Source organism: Meles meles, chromosome 9 (genome assembly GCF_922984935.1).
Source record: "Meles meles chromosome 9, mMelMel3.1 paternal haplotype, whole genome shotgun sequence".
NCBI lineage: Eukaryota > Metazoa > Chordata > Mammalia > Carnivora > Mustelidae > Meles > Meles meles.
This window is the reverse complement of record NC_060074.1, coordinates 15017182-15035912: the sequence shown is the minus strand read 5'-3', so window position 1 is coordinate 15035912 and position 18731 is coordinate 15017182. Positions and strand designations below refer to the sequence as shown.

The window sequence follows — 18731 nt, the reverse complement described above, 5'->3', positions numbered from 1 at the left end:
AGCACAAGTAGGCAGAGAGGCACGTGGGGGTGGGGAGCAGGCTCCCCACTGAGCAGAGTCCGATGTGGGATTTGATTCCAGGACCCTGAGATCATGACTGAGCTGAAGGCAGAGGCTCAACCCACTGAGCCACCCAGGTGCCCCATTAGTGAAACTTCTTAAAAAAGTCAGGTCCCTTTCCCAGTATGACTCAGTTTGTCTATGCGAACGCCCAGTAATCACATCATTCCAACTTACGCAAGGAATATAGGTGTTAAGATTTCTGTTTTTTGTTTCAGAATTTCAGAAGAAAAAAGTCACCCTGGAGAGACAAGTAAGAGGGGGGATGGGTGGCTCAGTCAGTTGAGCATCTGACTCTTGATTTAGGCTCAGGTCATGAGCTCAGGGCTGTCAGATCAGCAGGGAGTCTGCCTGAGACTCTCCTTCTCCCTCTCCCCCATGCCATGCATGTTCATTCTCTCTCTCTCCCACTCAAATAAATAAGTAAATCTTAAAAAAAAAAAAAAAGACAAGAAAAAAGTACCAAAGGGAGACACACTAATAGTCAAAAATATACTATTATCTGTATTATAGAATTCTGGGCCAAACTTCTTATCACCTTACCTTCAGCAGGAGAGCAAAATTACTCCGCAGAGAGTCAGTCACACCACTTTCATATAATTTTTTCCTTGTGTGATTTTCACTTACATTTGCAACATCAGAGTGATACCTTAATAATGACTTCAGCATGGTTTCAAAAGGGTCCGCTGAAACAGACAAATTAAACATTTGTGCGTCAAAGTAGTGACTCAGAAAACAAAACTGTAACAATAAAAACTCCAGCAGTAAAACAGACACATCAGAGAGGCAGGGTTTGCAGTGGAGAGCATGGCGACTTTTTCCCAACTCCTCTCATTATCTTTCCTAGATATGAACAGTTCAAGAGGCAATAAGAATTGGCAAGAATACCATATCCTGACTGGCAGTTCCACTACAGATCATTAATACTTCACATAAGTTTTCTACCTACATGAAAACAGTACCTTTGACTTTACAGAAAGCTCATTCCACTGCTGTTAAAGCAAAATTGTTGTAATGGTCAGTATTAGGGTTAAAATTATTTAGCTGAGTTCAGAAATGTTTTTCTTCTTCATTTAATTTTTAAGTGTTTCTTTAATGACTATATTGTTTTCATACCAAAAAATACATTGTCATTATAAACAATTAAAACAGTAAAATAAAAAGAATATAGAATTCATCTAAATTTCACCAGAGATGCCACTGAACATTTTCAAGATTGTTTTTTATAGCTCTTAATATGACTTCACAGAGAGAGGTAGACAAAACACATGTCAGATTTTGTAAAAAATACAAAAAATATTTTGTATTACAAAAATACAGATTTTGTTAAAAAAAAAAAGTGCTTCTTTCAGAGCGCTTTACCCAGTTCATTAGTTGGTCATTTAAATAATGTTAGCATGCTTCCCCTACTCCCCAAATTACACTATAAACTCCACAGAAGCAGAGACCATGTCTGGTTTTACTCATCTTTGTATTTCCTGACAGAGCCATCCTTCCATGTTGTGGAAAACTTGGTGATTAAGAGCACAGACTCAGACCAGACTGCCTACCTTCGAGTCCTAGCTCCATCACTAATTAGCTGGGCAAACTTGAGTCAATGACTTACCCTCTTTGTATCTCATTTTCACTAATATCTATTTCATAGGGTTGGTCTAAGGATTAAATGAGATAATATGTATAAATGGCTTATAACCAGTGTTGGCAGATAGTAGGCTATAACAGATACTGGTGAACAAAATAAAATAAATTTACGTCATCATATTAAAGCCTGAATATGTTCTTTTATTCGGCCACTGAAAAATGTTTAGGAGTGCCTGGGTGGATCAGCTGGTTAAGCATCTACATTCAGCTCAGATCATGATCCCAGAGTCCTGGGATCCAGCCCCACATCAGGCTCTCAGCTTGGTGGGGAGCCTGCTTCTCCCTTTCCTGCTCTCCCTGCTTGTTCTCTCTCTCTCTGTCAAAGAAATAAAATCTTAAAAAAAAAAAAAAAAGAAAAACATTTAAGTCTGCTTCAATTTTTTTTAAATTAACATATAATGTCTTATTTGCCCCAGGGGTACAGGTCTGTGAATCATCAGGTTTACACATTTCACAGCACTCACCGCAGCACATACCCTCCCCAATGTCCATAACCCAGCCACTCTATCCCTATCCCCTACCCCCCAGCAACCCTGTTTGTTTCATGAGATTAAGAGTCTCTTATGGTTTGTCTCCCTCCTGATCTGATCTTGTTTCATTTTTTTCCCTCTCTACCCCCCACGGCCCTCCGCTCTGCCTCTCAAATTCCTCATATCAGAGAGATCATATGATAATTGTCTTTCTCCGATTGACTTATTTCACTTAACATAACACCCTCTAGTTCCATCCACGTCGTTGCAAATGGCAAGATTTCATTTCTTTTGATGGCTGCATAGTATTCCATTGTATATATACACATCTTCTTTATCCACTCATCTGTTGATGAACATCTAGGTTCTTCCTCAAATTTTTATTGTAAATAATACTAATACATCTTTTCTCATTTACATGAATATCAATTTGTAACTTCCTTATGGTATCACTGCTAAGCCAAAGATCCTGTCAACCCTCTCTCCCAAGTTTATAAAATATTTGCATTACATGTTTCTCCATTCCCTCATCAACAATGAGTTTTGCCAATATTTTTCATCTATTCCATTCAGATAGGTAAAACTCTCATTTTTATCTGCATCCCACTAATTATTAGTGAGTCTGAAATCTTCATTTGCTTACTGGCCATTTTTATTTCTTCTTTCTTAATTACCTTGTTTTTTACCCATTTTTCTACAACTGCATTTTATTTTTATTTTCTCACTAGTTTTTATTTACTTTATATATATGGGTGGTAAATAGTTTCCCCATATCTCTTTTAAACTTGTTCATGGCACCTTTTATTTTACAGAAATACAGTAATCAACTATTACACAGCATGTATAGTGATATGTGGCCAACATTTTCCCACCTCCTTCTTTTCCATCCTTTTTCAAGGTGTTCTTTTGTACAGAAATTTCTCACTTTCATGCAGACAGCTTTACCTGTCTTGTGCTTGATGCCCTAGATCTCATGTAACGGTAAGAAAAGGTTTATCAACACCCAACCCCAATTTAATACTTAACCATGTTTTCTCCTAATACTTTTATGACTTCAAATTTTAATCGCCCGGGATTCATTTTGAAATAAAGAGTAAGGCAGGGATGCAGATTTATTTTTCCCCAATAGCTAACCAGTTTTCCCAAACCATGTATTACCTTTACCCTTTATCATAAAATGTTCTCTTTATCCTGTATACTTGGTTTGTCTGGTGGACTACCTACTCTATTTCATCAATCTGTCTAGTCTTACAAGATTCTTTAAATTAATCTAGGTTTATAGCACATTGCTCTGTCTGATAGTATAAGTATTCCCCTCATTAGTATTCTTTTCTAGATGTTTCCTACAGAAGCACCCGGGAACTATTTTTTCAAAAAAAAAAAAAAAATCCTGTTGGAATTTACATTGGGATTCTATTGCATATACCTACAAATTGAAGGAAAAAAATAATTATTTTATAGTACTGTGCCTTAAATGAGATAATAAAGACCTTAGCATAATGCCTAGCACATAATATAAAGCAGTCAATAAATGTTACCTCTTCTTACCCATGAACAATGTATGGCTCTTCATTTATAGATGTTTATTCTTAAGAGATAAGGATCAACCAATTAGAAAAATAAACTTACATGTCTTATTGGGGTTGATATGCTGCTTCAGTACGTCAACGGTGCCCAAACTAACCACAAGGCGCCTGCCAAACCAGAAAGAGACCACAGGCCCGTATCTCTCATGTAAATTAACCAGGAACTCATGCAAACTTCCACTATTCACAATATCTGGAAGATTACCATCCCTGAGAAAAGAACAACATTTGACAAAATAACTTGGAAAAATAAGAAGTTTAACTTGGAAGAGCCAGAAAAACAATAGTTGACTCTGAATTTACTGTGTCAATAGATGAGAGCAGAAGTGCATGCAATACAAATTACCAAACTGCTTGGATATATTTAGATACGGATTTGTCTGATATTTTTGAGGATTTGTAACAGTTGCCAAGTAAGAAAGATACACAAGGAACATCTGACTTAGACAATAGAAAATGACCCAATTTCTCCAACACCTCATTCTGAGAAAGCAATGAACATCATCATAGGCTAATTTAAATCATCAACCAGCTATGGCATTCTTTTCTTCTTACCGTCTCTCTTATCTTTCTATTTTTAATACACTCTGGCTAGAGAAAGTGAAAAAAAATATTTTTTAAGATCTGTGTGTTTTAACCATTACTTATTTATTTATTTATTTATAAGTAACCTCTACATTCAACATGGGGCTCGAACTCATGACCCTGAGATCAAGAGCTGGATGCTCTACTGACTGAACCAGCCAGAAACCCCAAAAGCAATTAAAGTTTTTTTTGTTTTTTTTTTTTTTTTAAAGATTTTATTTATTTATTTGACAGAGAGATCACAAGTAGTCAGAGAGGCAGGCAGAGAGAGAGAGGAGGAAGCAGGCTCTCCACGGAGCAGAGAGCCCGATGTGGGACTCGATCCCAGGACTCTGAGATCATGACCTGAGTCAAGGCAGAGGCTTAACCCACTGAGCCACCCAGGCGCCCCGCAATTAAAGTTTTTGATTTATACAGCCCTCCTTTCTGTTAACAAAGTTCAGGTTGTATGCCCAGAGATAAATTTAGAGGACACAAAGGAATTAAATAACCTGTGTAATCTAAAAATAGGTTTTAGTTTTGATACCAAAAATTAAGAGTTAACTCTATTGATTTCCCAGAAAAGTAACTACTCACTTTTCTTCAGTTGGAGTAATCCCCGGAATTCCTGCAGCTTGTCTAGAAGCCTTAAGGAAAAATTTAAAAATAGTTTAGTATAATGATTTGGTATTTAACACATAATTTGGTAAATGACATATAACCATATATCTCATAAGTCAGATATTTTGCCAAGACATCCCCAGGACCTTAAGTGATGGCTTTCCAACTTGGTTGAATCTCAAGAATTCTTTCTATATTAAAATACAAAAAATGGGTACGCATTTAAAAGAATAATCTTTTTAAAGATTTTTTTAAAATTTACTTATTTGACAGACAGAGATCACAAGTAGGCAGAGAGGCAGGCACAGAGAGAGAGAGAGAGAGAGGAGGAAGCAGGCTCCCCGCTGAGCAGAGAGCCCGATGAGGGGCTCGATCCCAGAACCCTGGGACCATGACCTGAGCCAAAGGCAGAGGCTTTAACCCACTGAGCCACCCAGGTGCCCCTAAAAGAATAATTTTAATACCCTTCCTGTGTCAATTAAATTAACAAGTTTGAAAATTTAATATCCATTCTAATCAACAAATACATAATTAAGCACTTTTTAAAACTGTTTTTCTGAGTCCATATATGATCCCGTCTGTCTTAGTTTTAAAAAAAAAGTCATGCTTACAACAGACTCCTTCCTAAAACAGTTCTTCTTCTAGTCAAAGAATTTACCAAAATACAATATCTTTTGCTTAAATGTCGTCATTACGGTGAGGGTCAGATAGTCAGTGAGGTGTGTGGCATACAAACAAATTAACAAACTAATTCACAGCAAATTGTTCAAGTAACAACCTCTAAGAAATGAACTGGGAAAAAGTTTGGGGAATTTTAGTATTTTACAATTTTGTACTGGGTTTGCAGTTGCTCTGTTTTGGGATCAGTGTTATTTTTTTATTTAATTTTTTATAAAATAATTTTTAAATAAACTAAATATTTATAGAAACAATAACCTAAAATATTTACTCCAGAATCAATTCTGAATTTTGTCAGTGATTTTGACTAATACTAATCAGAGTTTACCTGTCTGGCATTCTGCCTTTTACCTAATTAACATTATAAAAGTAAATGAATAGTGTTTCTTTATTTGAACACTTTTCAAAAATATTTTAATGAAAGGAAAATATTTTTTTTAATTTTAATTCCAGTATCGTTAACAGTGTTATATTAGTTTCAGGTGTACAACATAGTGATTCAATGCATTTTTTTTTAAAGATTTATTTATTTTGAGACAGCGAGAGGGCCCCCGCACGCATGCACGCAAAGGAGAAGAGGGGGAGGGAGAGAGATCTCAAGCAGACTCCACACCGATCGTGCAGCCTGATCTGGGGCTCCATCTCACGACCCTGAGATCATGACCTGAGCCAAAACAAAGAGTCAGGCACTTAACCAACTGCTACACCCAGGCGATTCAAGATACTTGAACATTTAAAGGCTAAACTATGTACCATCATGTAGCCAAAATTGCTTAATCATTTTCGTACTACACTGCTACTAAACATCTGTTTCTTTTCTTTCTTTTGTTTTTTTATTAATATAAGTAGTACTATAAAAATCTTTGTACGACTTTACTTTTTTCCTCCTTTGCAGTAGGTATGCCAAAAGAGAAATACTAGATTGAATGGTACTAATTGAAGAATTTTACTCTTTCCACTAAATACTACAAGAACCCTATCTAGATACCAGTATGTGTAACTTGTATTTAACTGGTAACAGTTAAATCCACACTGTATTTTGTCCCACAGTCTCATCAATGACAAAACCTTGTCAAGTTTAATATAAATAGAAGGGAAAGGGATGGAAAGGGCTCCATAATTAATTAGAAAGAAATAAAGTCAGTAGTAGAAAAAAAAAATCCTACCTTTTTTTTCCGGGCTAAAATTACTAATGACAAAACAAGTTTCTTGATTTGTCTTCAAACATGACAAATTGATAACATTCATCAACTACCTCTTCCTCCTGAAATCCCACTAAATGAAAGTGAAAAAATAAAAAAGGAGAAAATACAAGGATAAAGAGAATGGGATTGGAACTATTCAACACATTTTCTGAAAGTGTTGGAGAAGTGATTAACTGACATTGTAGAGGTCTCTTCTGGGGGTCTGCAGAGGATAAAGGAGAATTCCTACAAAAAGCAATCAGATTTGTTTTCAGTAACTAAAAGACAGGATAAGACACAAGGCAAGGGGCGCCTGGGTGGCTCAGTGGGTTAAGCCTCTGCCTTCGGCTCAGGTCACGATCTCAGGGTCCTGGGATCGAGCCCCGCATTGGGCTCTCTGCTCAGCAGGGACCCTGCTTCTCTCTCTCTCTGCCTGCTTGTGATCTCTGTCTGTCAAATACATAAAATCTTAAAAAAAAAAAAAAAAAAGACACAAGACAAGACATAGACTCTAACAATTCTTGAAAAGTTGGTGTACAGATCCCTTAGACCCCTTAGATGTCCTTCTCCTTTCCTGTGATCACCATCCTTCTAGAAGGAAACTTCGAGACTTCAGACTCAGGAGATACAGGCCAGGGGTGGTGTGCGGGTAGCAGCCCTTATAATTCTAAGGGCAAATTATTTCCAACCTAGAATTTTATTTGAAGCCAAACTAGTATTGAAGAGTATAACTTGAACAGAAAGATTTTCAAACAAGCTAGGTCTCATAAGAAGTATTTTCCATGCACACATCTTTAGGAAGCTTATGGAAAATTATGAGCTGCAGCACATATAGGAAGTGAAATAAGAAAGAAATGTGGGGCATATAGGAAGTAGGGCATACAACACAGGTGAAGAGAATATCCACCATGATAGTAAAAGGACAAGAGCTAAAGTGGAAAAGATTGTAACCAGTACCAACTGGGAAAGGATGATGGAAAGCTCCAGAACGGGTATCTTCATGGGAAAGAAAACGCAACTGATGTCTTTGAATATCTGGACAACTTCACAAAGTGGTATTATGACAGAAATGTTGAAATATGTGGAAAATGTTGAAATACTTGGGAAAAAACTACTGCTAGGCAAGAGTGAATAAACTCTAACAATGTGGAAATACTAGTACAATCCCTCCCCAACAAGTCTAATACGGGCTTCTACAACTCCAGCCAACTGGAAGAAGGAGCCTTAGAAGTCTGTATATACTTTGGATAAATGGCTCCTGTAGCCACCTCTACACTTCATCAGCAAAAATGAAGCATGAGGGGCGCCTGGGTGGCTCAGTGGGTTAAAGCCTCTGCCTTTGGCTCGGTTCATGATCCCAGGGTCCTGGGATGGAGCCCCAAATCGGGCTCTCTGCTCAGCGGGGAGCCTGCTTCCCCTCTCTCTGCCTGCCTCTCTGCCTACTTGTGATCTCTGTCTGTCAAATAAATAAATTTAAAAAAAAATTTTAAATGAAGCATGAACCCCAGAATTCCAGGTAAAATGCACTCCCACCCTTTACGCATCCATGACTCCCAGATGGCTAAATTGATGAGAGGGATCCCCAAACTGGCATGGTACCCAGATAAGACGCAACAAAACTTCCATCTCCCCAATTCACAACCTCACCATTACCATGTGTCTTGAGACTACCCAGAATGCTATTATGACCTTTCCCTTACTGATATTAGACACCAGTGAAGGCCAAGACCACCAACCCCAGGTCCTCCCTCATCCCACAGACTCCTCTTCCTATAGAAGTTTATCCTCTTCCCAGATCCATCTCTCCTCTACTCAAGTAACTACCTCATCAACATTCCCATGGTCATACATTAGAATTGGCGGGGGGGGGGGGGCGGGGGGGGGCCAGCCAAAATGTATTCTTCAATAAGACAGACAGCGTCACAGGTAAAGCTACAGGGGTTTCTCCACAGAGCATGCATTCACAAGAGCATTATTTGCTTAACAGTGAGAAAGCCTCTGGTGTATTCTCTGTAACAATATCCATTTCACAGTTTAAACAGGTACTAGCATTGTGTTCACTTACAGTTCCAGGAGGAAAGGCACAACGTGGCAAAAATACCTTTTTTTTTTTAGATTTTAAAGTCAGGTGCAATAACGCAGGCAAACTTTTGATAATAGTTTTTTTTTTTTAAGATTTTATTTATTTAGGGGTGCCTGGGTGGCTCAGAGGGTTAAGGCCTCTGCCTTCGGCTCAGGTCATGATCCTAGGGTCCTGGGATCGAGTCCCGCATCGGGCTCTCTGCCTAACACGGAGCCTGCTCCCCCCCGCCCGCCTGCCTCTCTGCCTACTTGTGATCTCTGTCTGTCAAATAAATAAATAAAATCTTTTTTTTTTTTAAAGATTTTATTTATTTGACAGACAGAGATCACAAGTAGGCAGAGAGGCAGGCAGAGAGAGAGGAAGGGAAGCGGGCTCCCTGCTGAGCAGAGAGCCAGAGGATGTGGGGCTCAATCCCAGGACCCTGGGATCATGACCTGAGCCAAAGGCAGAGGCTTTAATCCACTGAGCTACCCAGGTGCCCCCGATAATAGTTTTGATCTACTTTTCCACAGAGGGAGATTTCTCCACTCAGAAATTAAGGTCCTGAGGCGCATGGGTAGCTCAGCCGTTAAGCAGCTGCCTTTGGCTCACGTCATGATCCCAGGTTCTGGGATCAAGCCCCACATTGGGCTCCCTGCTCAGCGGGAAGCCTGCTTCTCCCTCTCCCACTCTCCCTGCTTGTGTCCCCTCTCTCACTGTGTCTCTCTGTCAAATAAATAAATAAAATCTTAAAAAAAAAAAAAGAAATTAAGGTCCTTCTCTCTCCTTCCTTGTTAAACCATTAGAGGATGTTTCATCATTATATAAACAAAAAGGGGGGAGTTAAAAAAAAAAAAAAGAATCATGAAAATATCTTGAATCATCAGCTGCTCCCACCACACATCAACTCAGGTTTAAGCCAGGGCATCAGAAGACTTCGGCGGTCAGAAAAGAGGAAAACAGGCACTATGGCTACGAAAATAGAAAATCAAGTAGATAAATTAAAGCTTTCACACTCATGGCTTCCTTGGTTCAACTTTGTAGCCTTCATGCAATACTCAAGAACAATCTTCATAATACTTTGGCATAAGCTGCACGAAGGACATTTTTGTTCAAATGAGTATGTGAACCTGTGAGAAATATGCCCTTCCATGAGTTTCTTCAAGAATGAAATCCCAGGGGCGCCTGGGTGGCTCAGTGGGTCAAGCCTCTGCCTTCGGCTCAGGTCATGATCCCCGGGTCCTGGGATGGAGCCCCGCATCAGGCTCTCTGCTCAGCAGGGAGCCTGCTTCCTCCTCTCTCTCTGCCGACTTGTGATCTCTCTGTCAAATAAATAAAATCTTTGGAAAAAAAAAAAAAAGAATGAAATCCCAGTTCTTCAACTGTGTAGCCACTGATGAACCAAATGAAGTCACCGCTCAGGTGCCCATCCCTCCTGGCGGCCGAGGAAGAAGCATCTGGAAAGCAGAGTACACTGGCACTTTCGGGGCTCCGACTGAACTGTATTTAAATAAGCAGCAACACTGACTCCCTAAGGACTAAAATCAGTCCATTGGCCCCAGGCCTCGAAGTCTATTCTTAACATAGCAGTCAAAATGATTCTTTTAAAATTTAACCAGTAAAACCAAATTTCAATTCCCTTACATGTAAAATGTCACTCCTCTGTTGAAACCCTCCAGTGCTTATCTCAGAAGAAAAGCCAAGTCCATAAACTAGCCTGCAACAAAAATCGGCCCTTCCTCCCCAGCATTCTAACAGATAAGTCTCTCCCTCACTCCACTCCAGCCACACTCGTATTATTCTCGTTTTCCTGTAAAATACGAGTTTGGTTCCCCCTGAAGATGTGCATTTGCTGTTCCCTTTGTCTGGAATGCTTTCCCAGATAGCCGAAAGCCTTGTTCCCTCATCCCCTTCAGGTCTCCTTATCTCTTGACCATCCTACTTTTTCTTTTAATTCCACTATAATTAACATACCGTGTAATATTAGCTTCAGGTGTACCATACAGTGACTCAACACTTCTGTGTAACACTTGGTGCTCATCACCACAACTGTAATCCTTAATCCCCATCACCTATCTGACCCCTCCCCGCCCACCTCTCTTTCTGGTATCCATCAGTTCTCCACAGTTAAAAGTCTCTTTCTTGGTTTGTCTCCCCCCCCTCCTTGTTCATTTATTTTGTTTCCTAAATGCCACCTATGAGAGAAACCATATGGTATTAGTCTTTTTCTGAGTTACTTCACTTAGCATTATACTCTCTAGCTCCAGCCATGTTATTGCAAATGGCAAGAGTTTGTTCTTTTTTATGGCTGAATAATATTCCATTGTATGTATATACACAGCTTTATCTATTCATCTATTGATAGACACAAGTGATGCGTCCATAAATCGGCTATTATAAATAATGCTGTTACAGAACAGAGGTGCACGTATCCTCTTAACTAGTGTTTTTGCTTTTGGGGGTAAATATCCAGTAGGGCAATAACTAAATCACAGTGTAGTTCTACGCAAGAAAGAAGTGTTGGCAAGGATGTGGAGAAAAAGGCACCCTCTGGCACTGTCGGTGGGAATGAAAGCTAGTGTGGCCACTCTGGAAAACACTATGAAGTTTCCTTAAAAAACAAACAAACAAACAAACAAACAAAAATTGACCGTCATACGTGAAAGGAACGACCCTACCTGTTACCCACTTTATTTTGCTCCATAATACTTAACACTAAAAAATACTGTGTGGGGAAGGTATGTGCTCTGGTGAGTGCTGTGAAGTGTGTTTCACAGACCTGTACCCTGGGGGCTAATAATACATTATATGCTAATTTAAAAACATACTATCTGTGTTTCTAGTTTATTTTATCTATTTCCTCTCACCAGAATACACATTCCATGAGTCAAGAATTTCCTGCCTGGCTGTTCACTGCTCTAGCCCCAGCACACGGAACCCTACTTGGCACATGTATTTGGTTGAAATAAACAGTGTTGTTTTCTATTAACTAATCAAAGGGCAGTCTGATTCATAGATTATCAAAAACTCAAGATCTGGAGTCATGAAAGGCTTAGTTTCTCAGGAAGAAAAAAAAAAAAAAGGGCCTTGGATGTTCCGGATTGTGTAGTTGCAATATTCCAGGCTGATCCATTCGCCAGCTCTGGAAAGAACATTGAAGGTGTTCGGTCATTATGAGTGATGCGTGCTCGGCAACCGGACAACTTTTCCCACAAAAACACTCCCTTGTTTTGCAGACAGGTTACGAGATGACGGCTCCCCTACTGGCTCCTTTCGTTCTCAGAATCACTCTCTGAGGCCGACAAAGGCAAGCAGAGAAAGAGGCTGGAAGGAGACTCGGAGCTGAAGCGCGGCCGCTATGTCAGACTCACGCACTAACCCACGGTAACGCCCACTGCACGGCTCCGCCGGCCGCCGCGGCCCTGCGAAGAGCAAGCCCGGCCCCGACCTTAAGGACTTTGGATTTCAGCCAGAACAGCGGGAAAGACGGATGGCAAGACCGCCGCTGCGAAACCTGCTGGGAGAATCCTCGGGGAAGGACCCAGGAGTGGAGCATCCTCAAGTTTCCTCCCAGACGCACTGGAAAATGTGATTCGGGGTTGGCAGAGTTACTGCCGAAAAAGCCACCCCAAAGTACTTCTCGCGCGGACGGTCACCGAGGCGGGGCGACTCCGGGAGCAGGGAGGCAGCACCCGGGGGACGGCCCTGAGAACCCGAGCGGCCACGCACTCTGGACCTCGCGGCGCCCGAGGGGTCGTGGGGCAGCCCACGCCGCGCGCCGGCGGAGCGACCCTGGCTCGGGAGCTGCCCCCGCGCGGAGCCGGAGCGGGAGCGGGAACGCGAGCGGGAACCCTCCCCTCGGGCCCGCCCCCTGCGGCCCGCCGTGTGCAGAGCGACGTGGACGCGGGAAACACAGAGGCTGGGGCGGCGGCCAGAGCCCCCGAGGCCCCGACGGCGGTTACCGGGTAGAGGTAGAGCACCGCGGCCACCAACGCCAGCAGAAAGGTAACGGCGAAGATCGCGAAGTCCAACATGGCTCTTCCGCTCGGGAGCCACGTCTCGGATCCCGCGCTAGAGCAGCAGCGCCTCGGCCTGGCCCGCTGTGCCGAATGGGCGTGTGGGCGGAGGCGCCCGGCGAGACCTGCGAGCCAATGGGTCGCCGGGGGCGGGGCCGGGGCCGACGGGGAGAGCAATGGAGCGCCGAGGGCGGGCGGCTGGGCTGGGGCCGCACCCCGGGGTCGAGGTGACGGCCGACGCGGCTTCGGGGCACGCCCAGGACTTGGGGTCGCCACCGCCGGGGAAAGCGGAGTCCGGGCTCCAAACGCACGTTTGCAGTTACCCTCGCTCTGTCCCGACCAACACGTGTCCCCATGATTTAAATGAAAACCCGCAAACCAGAGATTCTCACGCTGTGGCCCCCGGAGCAGCAGCACGCACAGCAGCCCCGGGGAATTTGCTAGAAACGCTGATTTCTCTACCCCTATTCCAGACCTGCAGGATCGGACTCCGGGAGCGAGGGGGCGTGTGTTTTCTGGAACAAAGCTGTTGTCATCCGTGAGAACCACCGACCCAAGCGAACCCGGACTGGGAAGCGTCAGTCAAGCTCTGGTAGATGGTCCTCGTTTCGCAAAGGAATTTCTGTGAAGCGCTAATAGTGTGAGTCCTCGACGCTTCCTCGGGAGTGGAGCCGCGAACTGCGCAGTGTGGGTTCCTCACGCTAGAGTTGCAGTAAACTGAAATGTCTAAGGTTCCATCTCCTTCATGTAAAACAGTGGAAATACAACCCAGAGTGGCCCGCAGGAATAAATCGGATGTTTTATGAGAAGTACTTAGCACAGCTCCTGCCAAAATGCTTGTTAGTATTTAGCATAAAAACACCCGAAGATCCCTTTTTTTTTAAAAGATTTTATTTTTTTATTTATTTGACACAGATAGAGACAGAGATCACAAGTAGGCAGAGAGGCAGAGACGGAGGGGGAAGCAGGCTCCCCGCTGAGCAGACAGCCCCATGCGGGGCTCGATCCCAGGACCCTGAGATCATGACCTGAGCGGAAGGCAGAGTTAACCCACTGAGCCACCCAGGCGCCCCTCAAGTTTTAATTATGGATAATGTAAGGCAAGGCCCGTTACTTACTGGTGCTCCATTTTGTGAACACGTCCTAAAAGTATAGATTTTATAGTTTTAATAGCATTAAGTCTGTCTCTCTCTCGCTCTGTCACACACACACACACACACACACACACACACACACACGCCGAGATTCGGTAACAGAAATCATTCGAGGCTGCATTTTAGAACATCTATGATAAATGATTTACTACTGCTTAAGCATGAAACCGATCTCACTGAAGACGCCAACTCTTTTGGCGTCTATAGCAAATGTAACAAAATGTTGCTATGTGATATTTCATTTGGCAGAAATTGTACTTTTAATTCTAGCTCTCTGTGTATGGATGTGTTTCGAACGTTCATTTTTAAATATCTTCTTTGGAATTTTAAAAACATTTTCCGTGTCAATGATCCTCCAAATAGGTTTTCAAAACAGTAAACATCAGATTTTTAAATGCCTAATGTAGTTAAGTAACAGTAACCCTAGACACTAATATTAAAGGATATCTGGACTCCCCTTTAGGTTCTAAATTAACCTTTGTATTGTTACAGAACCTCTGAACTTTGAGGGTCTGTGAAAAGAGACAAAAATTACAGAGGTTGAGCAGGACACAATACTTTACAGATTGAGTCTACAAAATATGCAGCTACCTCCTCTTGTGTTCAAACTTTTGCCCAGATACTAGCGAAAAATATTTTGTAAAACTATGTGTGTGTTTTCACACATTTTTGTGTTGACATCTAAAATTTTAATCTTGACTTTAAAGGATTAAATTTCCAGCATATTATAGTCACATTTTGAAATTATTATATCTCTCTTTTTAAGTGTATAAAAAGGAATTTAAATACTTTAAATAATTTAAATAATTTAAATTTAAATAATTTAAATAGTGATGTGAGGACTATCATTAAGCATTTTTTAAATACACGGGTTCTTTGTGAAGAGCTGGAAATTTTCCATGGTTCCTTTTTCTTTCTCCCCACCCCATGGTTCCTTTTTCTGAACTTATTTCCATTTCACTTATCCTACAGAGTTTTATCCTAAAGTATGTTTATTCTTTAAAGGCATTTTTTTAATTGCCTATCATAGTTCTCAACAGGTACACATTTTGCGTTTTAAAATACATTTCCATTCTGTGACTCTAAAACTCGTGTTTTAAAACTCTTATGAAATATTTTTTAAAGATTTTAACTTTTAAATAAAATATTTCAAAATTTAAATACTTTAAATTTTTAAAACTCTTTTTTTTCTTTTTAAGATTTCATTTATTTATTTGACAGAGAGAGAACAAAAGCTGGGAGGGAAAGTGAGAAGCAGACTCGCTGCTGAGGCTAGACTCCCATTGGCCAGGGGCCCAAGGCCGACTCTTAACTGACTGAGCCAGCCAGGTGCCCCTTAAAACTCTTAAATATTTCTTCAGGATCAAGTTGTCATTACAATTTTGTTACATAATTGGTAAGAAACACACACACACTCCCACACACAAAAAAAATTGATAAAGCAGTAAACATAAGCAATATTCTATTGGAAATGCATCTCTCCAGATGGATGGGCACTTTTTCAATTAGTTCATGTATTTATGAGTGAATACTGTTTGTTGCTAGTATTAGCTATGACTCAATATCAGATCTATTCCTGTTTTTTATTTTAATACATAAAAACCCTAAAAAACCTTTTTCACAAAAATAATAAGATGGGACACTGTTATAGCAACGTTATTTAATTTTTTGCAGTGCTTTTGAGAGACAGACCAAAAATCATATGAAAATATGATTAACTGGGCTTATATATATATGATCATGTTTATTTTATATTTAATGGTCTGTTACCTCACCTTCACATCTCAGTTGGGTCCTCTTTGCATTTCACTGAAAAGAAAGAATTAGAAACATCTTTTTGCAGATTGTTCTCCATTCTCTGCCCTCCCCACATATCCTCAGATCATTCTCTGCATTCTTTGCCCTGTGTTGTGACTACTGGAGCGAATTCCTGCAGCCTACACCCCCTGGGCTCCCTTGTAAACGTGCCTCCAGTTGGGTTCCACCAACAGGGAGCATCAGTACGCTGAGGCTGAGAAGAAAGCAGGTTTAGAAGCTTCTCATTCAGCTCCGAGCCATGTTATCCTGCAGGCGCCGTATCCCTGTCTGCCCACGGCTGAGGTAGTCTCCTCCTCTGGTCCTCCAGTCCTCTCTGAGCCACATACTATCATTTTCTCTCCTTGACCTCTCAGATCTAGGGTTGATGATGGTTTCCCCTGTGGCTAGTCTCTGCATAGTTCAGCACCCCTCGCTGGTATCATAACCTTGCTCACACCCCTGTGTATCATTCCTCCATTACAATCTTTTAAATCATCTGAGTTAAATACTGTGTTTGAAACAGGAATGGCTCCTTGAAACAAGATGGAATTCTGGGCCAGATTAAACACATAGTTGACAACCTCATGAATGACAGACACCTGCCCTTGATAGTCTGTGGAATGCAATGGCAACAAGACTATTCAGATTGTCGCCGATGGTGGCATGGGATGGAATGCAGGTAGGGGACAAAAGTATGGGTGGTCACATACCTCTTGATGACAAGAGTAGGGATCATGAAAGATTGTGAAGTGGATGGCTATTTCCAACGGCATTGTAGATCTTATCGAAAGGGGAAAAATAAGTTCTCAAAACAAGGTAGAGATGAAGAACCAGAAACCCTCCATGGTGGTCTCAAAAGGGTTTCTTATCTTGTGCAGCTGCAGGGCTGATACGGCCAAATATCAGTCCTAGAATCTAATTGTGCAGGTTGTAGGGTTTCAGTGCCTAGTTAAAAGCACAACCTTGCCGAGTCTCTTATTCTAAAGTTAGAGCACTGTTGGAAAAGGACTAGGACTCTGCGATCAGGACATTTGGTCAGTGCAAGACACAGCCCAAACCCGAAGTTCCTCTGAACCTCTTTATCTGTCCCCTTATTAAGGAAGCTACCTTTTCGCACATAAAAATCTTTCAGAAATTTCTCTTGGGTCAGTTGTATCACAAGGGACTGCCTGTCATCCTGAAGAAGAACTCCCATTTCCCCTCATTACCTCCAGGCCCATAAAGAAAGTTAAACTCTTCATGACCCAGGAAGAGAAATGCCTGTTCAGTTCCTAGAGGAAATAACCTAACGTTCAAGAAAAAGAGGCTGCTGATGGGGCACCCCCAGCAGGATGGAGGAATTTATTACCGACCTTTTTACAATTGCCAGCACATTGTGATCATAAAAAGCAGAAGACATTTAGTTGGTTTATTATTGCTTTAAAATTCTCTACACACAGCGCTTGCTTCGGCAGCACATATATTAAAATTGGAATGATACAGAGAAAATTAACGTGGCCCTTGGGCAAGGATGACAATCAAATCTGTGAAGTGTTCCAGGGCGCCTGGGTGGCTCAGTGGGTTAAAGCCTCTGCCTTCGGCTCAGGTCATGATCCCAGGGTCCTGGGATGGAGCTCCGCAGGATCTCTGCTCAGCAGGGAGCCTGCTTCCTCCTCTCTCTCTGCCTGCCTCTCTGCCTAGTTGTGATTTCTGTCAAATAAATAAAAATTTAAAAAAAATTGAGAAGTGTTCCATATTTTAAAAAATAATAAAATAAATTTCTTTACACACAGTGCACCCCCTTTTGTCTGAACCTGGGGCAGAACACTGGCTTATACAGCAAAGAAACAGTAAGATCTTGTTGGTGTCAGAGAGAAACTAGGAAGCATGTACCGGGGTGGATTCTAGGCATCTCTGTTTAAAAAGGATAAAACAGGGGCGCCTGGGTGGCTCAGTGGGTTAAGCCGCTGCCTTCGTCTCGGGTCATGATCTCGGGGTCCTGGGATCGAGTCCCACATCGGGCTCTCTGCTCAGCAGGGAGCCTGCTTCCCTCTCTCTCTCTCTGCCTGCCTCTCTATCTACTTCTGATCTCTGTCAAATAAATAAATAAAATCTTTAAAAAAAAAAAGGATAAAACAGTGACGTCTGATCGGCTCAGTCAGAAAAGCATGCAACTCTTGATCTCATGGTTGTGAGTTCGAGCCCCATGTTAGGTGTAGAGATTGCTAAGGTAAAAACTTTAAAAAAAAAAATATATATATATAAAGAAAATAGTAAGGGCCAAGTATATTTATATGGTTTCATTCATTCGGGATTTGAGATTTTAGTATTAGCTTGAGTACCCCCCGATACTGGATCTGAATATGTGCTTGTTTGGTTAACTGAAGCCTGGATTAAACACTGGCTGAGTCATTCTAGTTGAGATGCTGGATATATCCCGGCATACTGTTTTATGGGGTCAGCAAACTAAGGATTGTGGGGCCCCATCTATTTTTGTAGATGGAGTTTTATGGGAAGACATTTATGCTCATTTATTTATTGTATTATCTGTGGCTGCTTTCATGCTACAATGGCAAAATTAAGTCGTTGCAACAGAGACCTTATGGCTCTCAAAGCCTGAAATATTTATTATCTGGTCCTTTACAGGAAAAGGCCTGTGGGCTCCTGCTATAGAGGAAAGAAGTCCACAGGTTTAGGGAGATGGGAATGTTGGATATGGATTTTGTTGATGTGTCAAAATACAACTCACAAAGGAAGTTAACAAACTGTTACATAAATGATATTCTATCTTTCTGACCTAAAAATACACCTTCATAATGACAGAATTAAAACATGTGTAAAGCTATGGTTTTTATGACTGAAGGCCAATAAACTAACAAAACTAGCTTTACTTAACTATTGCACATGTCGGGGTGTTCT

General features: G+C 41.4%; 1 protein-coding gene and 1 non-coding gene across 2 annotated transcripts in view; one reads left to right on the top strand and one right to left on the bottom strand.

The window, feature by feature from the left end:
* The window catches only part of LOC123951061 (cytochrome P450 20A1), a 63477-nt gene extending 50514 nt beyond the window's left edge, over positions 1–12963 (bottom strand). Inside the window, exons 1-4 of the mRNA XM_046019702.1 lie at positions 12829–12963; positions 4919–4968; positions 3801–3967; positions 604–746 (exon numbers count right to left, since the gene is read on the bottom strand). Coding sequence (XP_045875658.1) covers positions 604–746; positions 3801–3967; positions 4919–4968; positions 12829–12900 — 432 coding nt within the window. The 5' untranslated portion in view covers positions 12901–12963. The remainder of the gene's footprint in view (positions 1–603; positions 747–3800; positions 3968–4918; positions 4969–12828) is intronic.
* A 4308-nt stretch (positions 12964–17271) lies between these two features.
* LOC123951251 lies at positions 17272–17378 on the top strand. Its single transcript, XR_006820401.1, has one exon. It is a non-coding gene; the product is annotated as a U6 spliceosomal RNA (small nuclear RNA).
* Positions 17379–18731: the final 1353 nt, after the last annotated feature.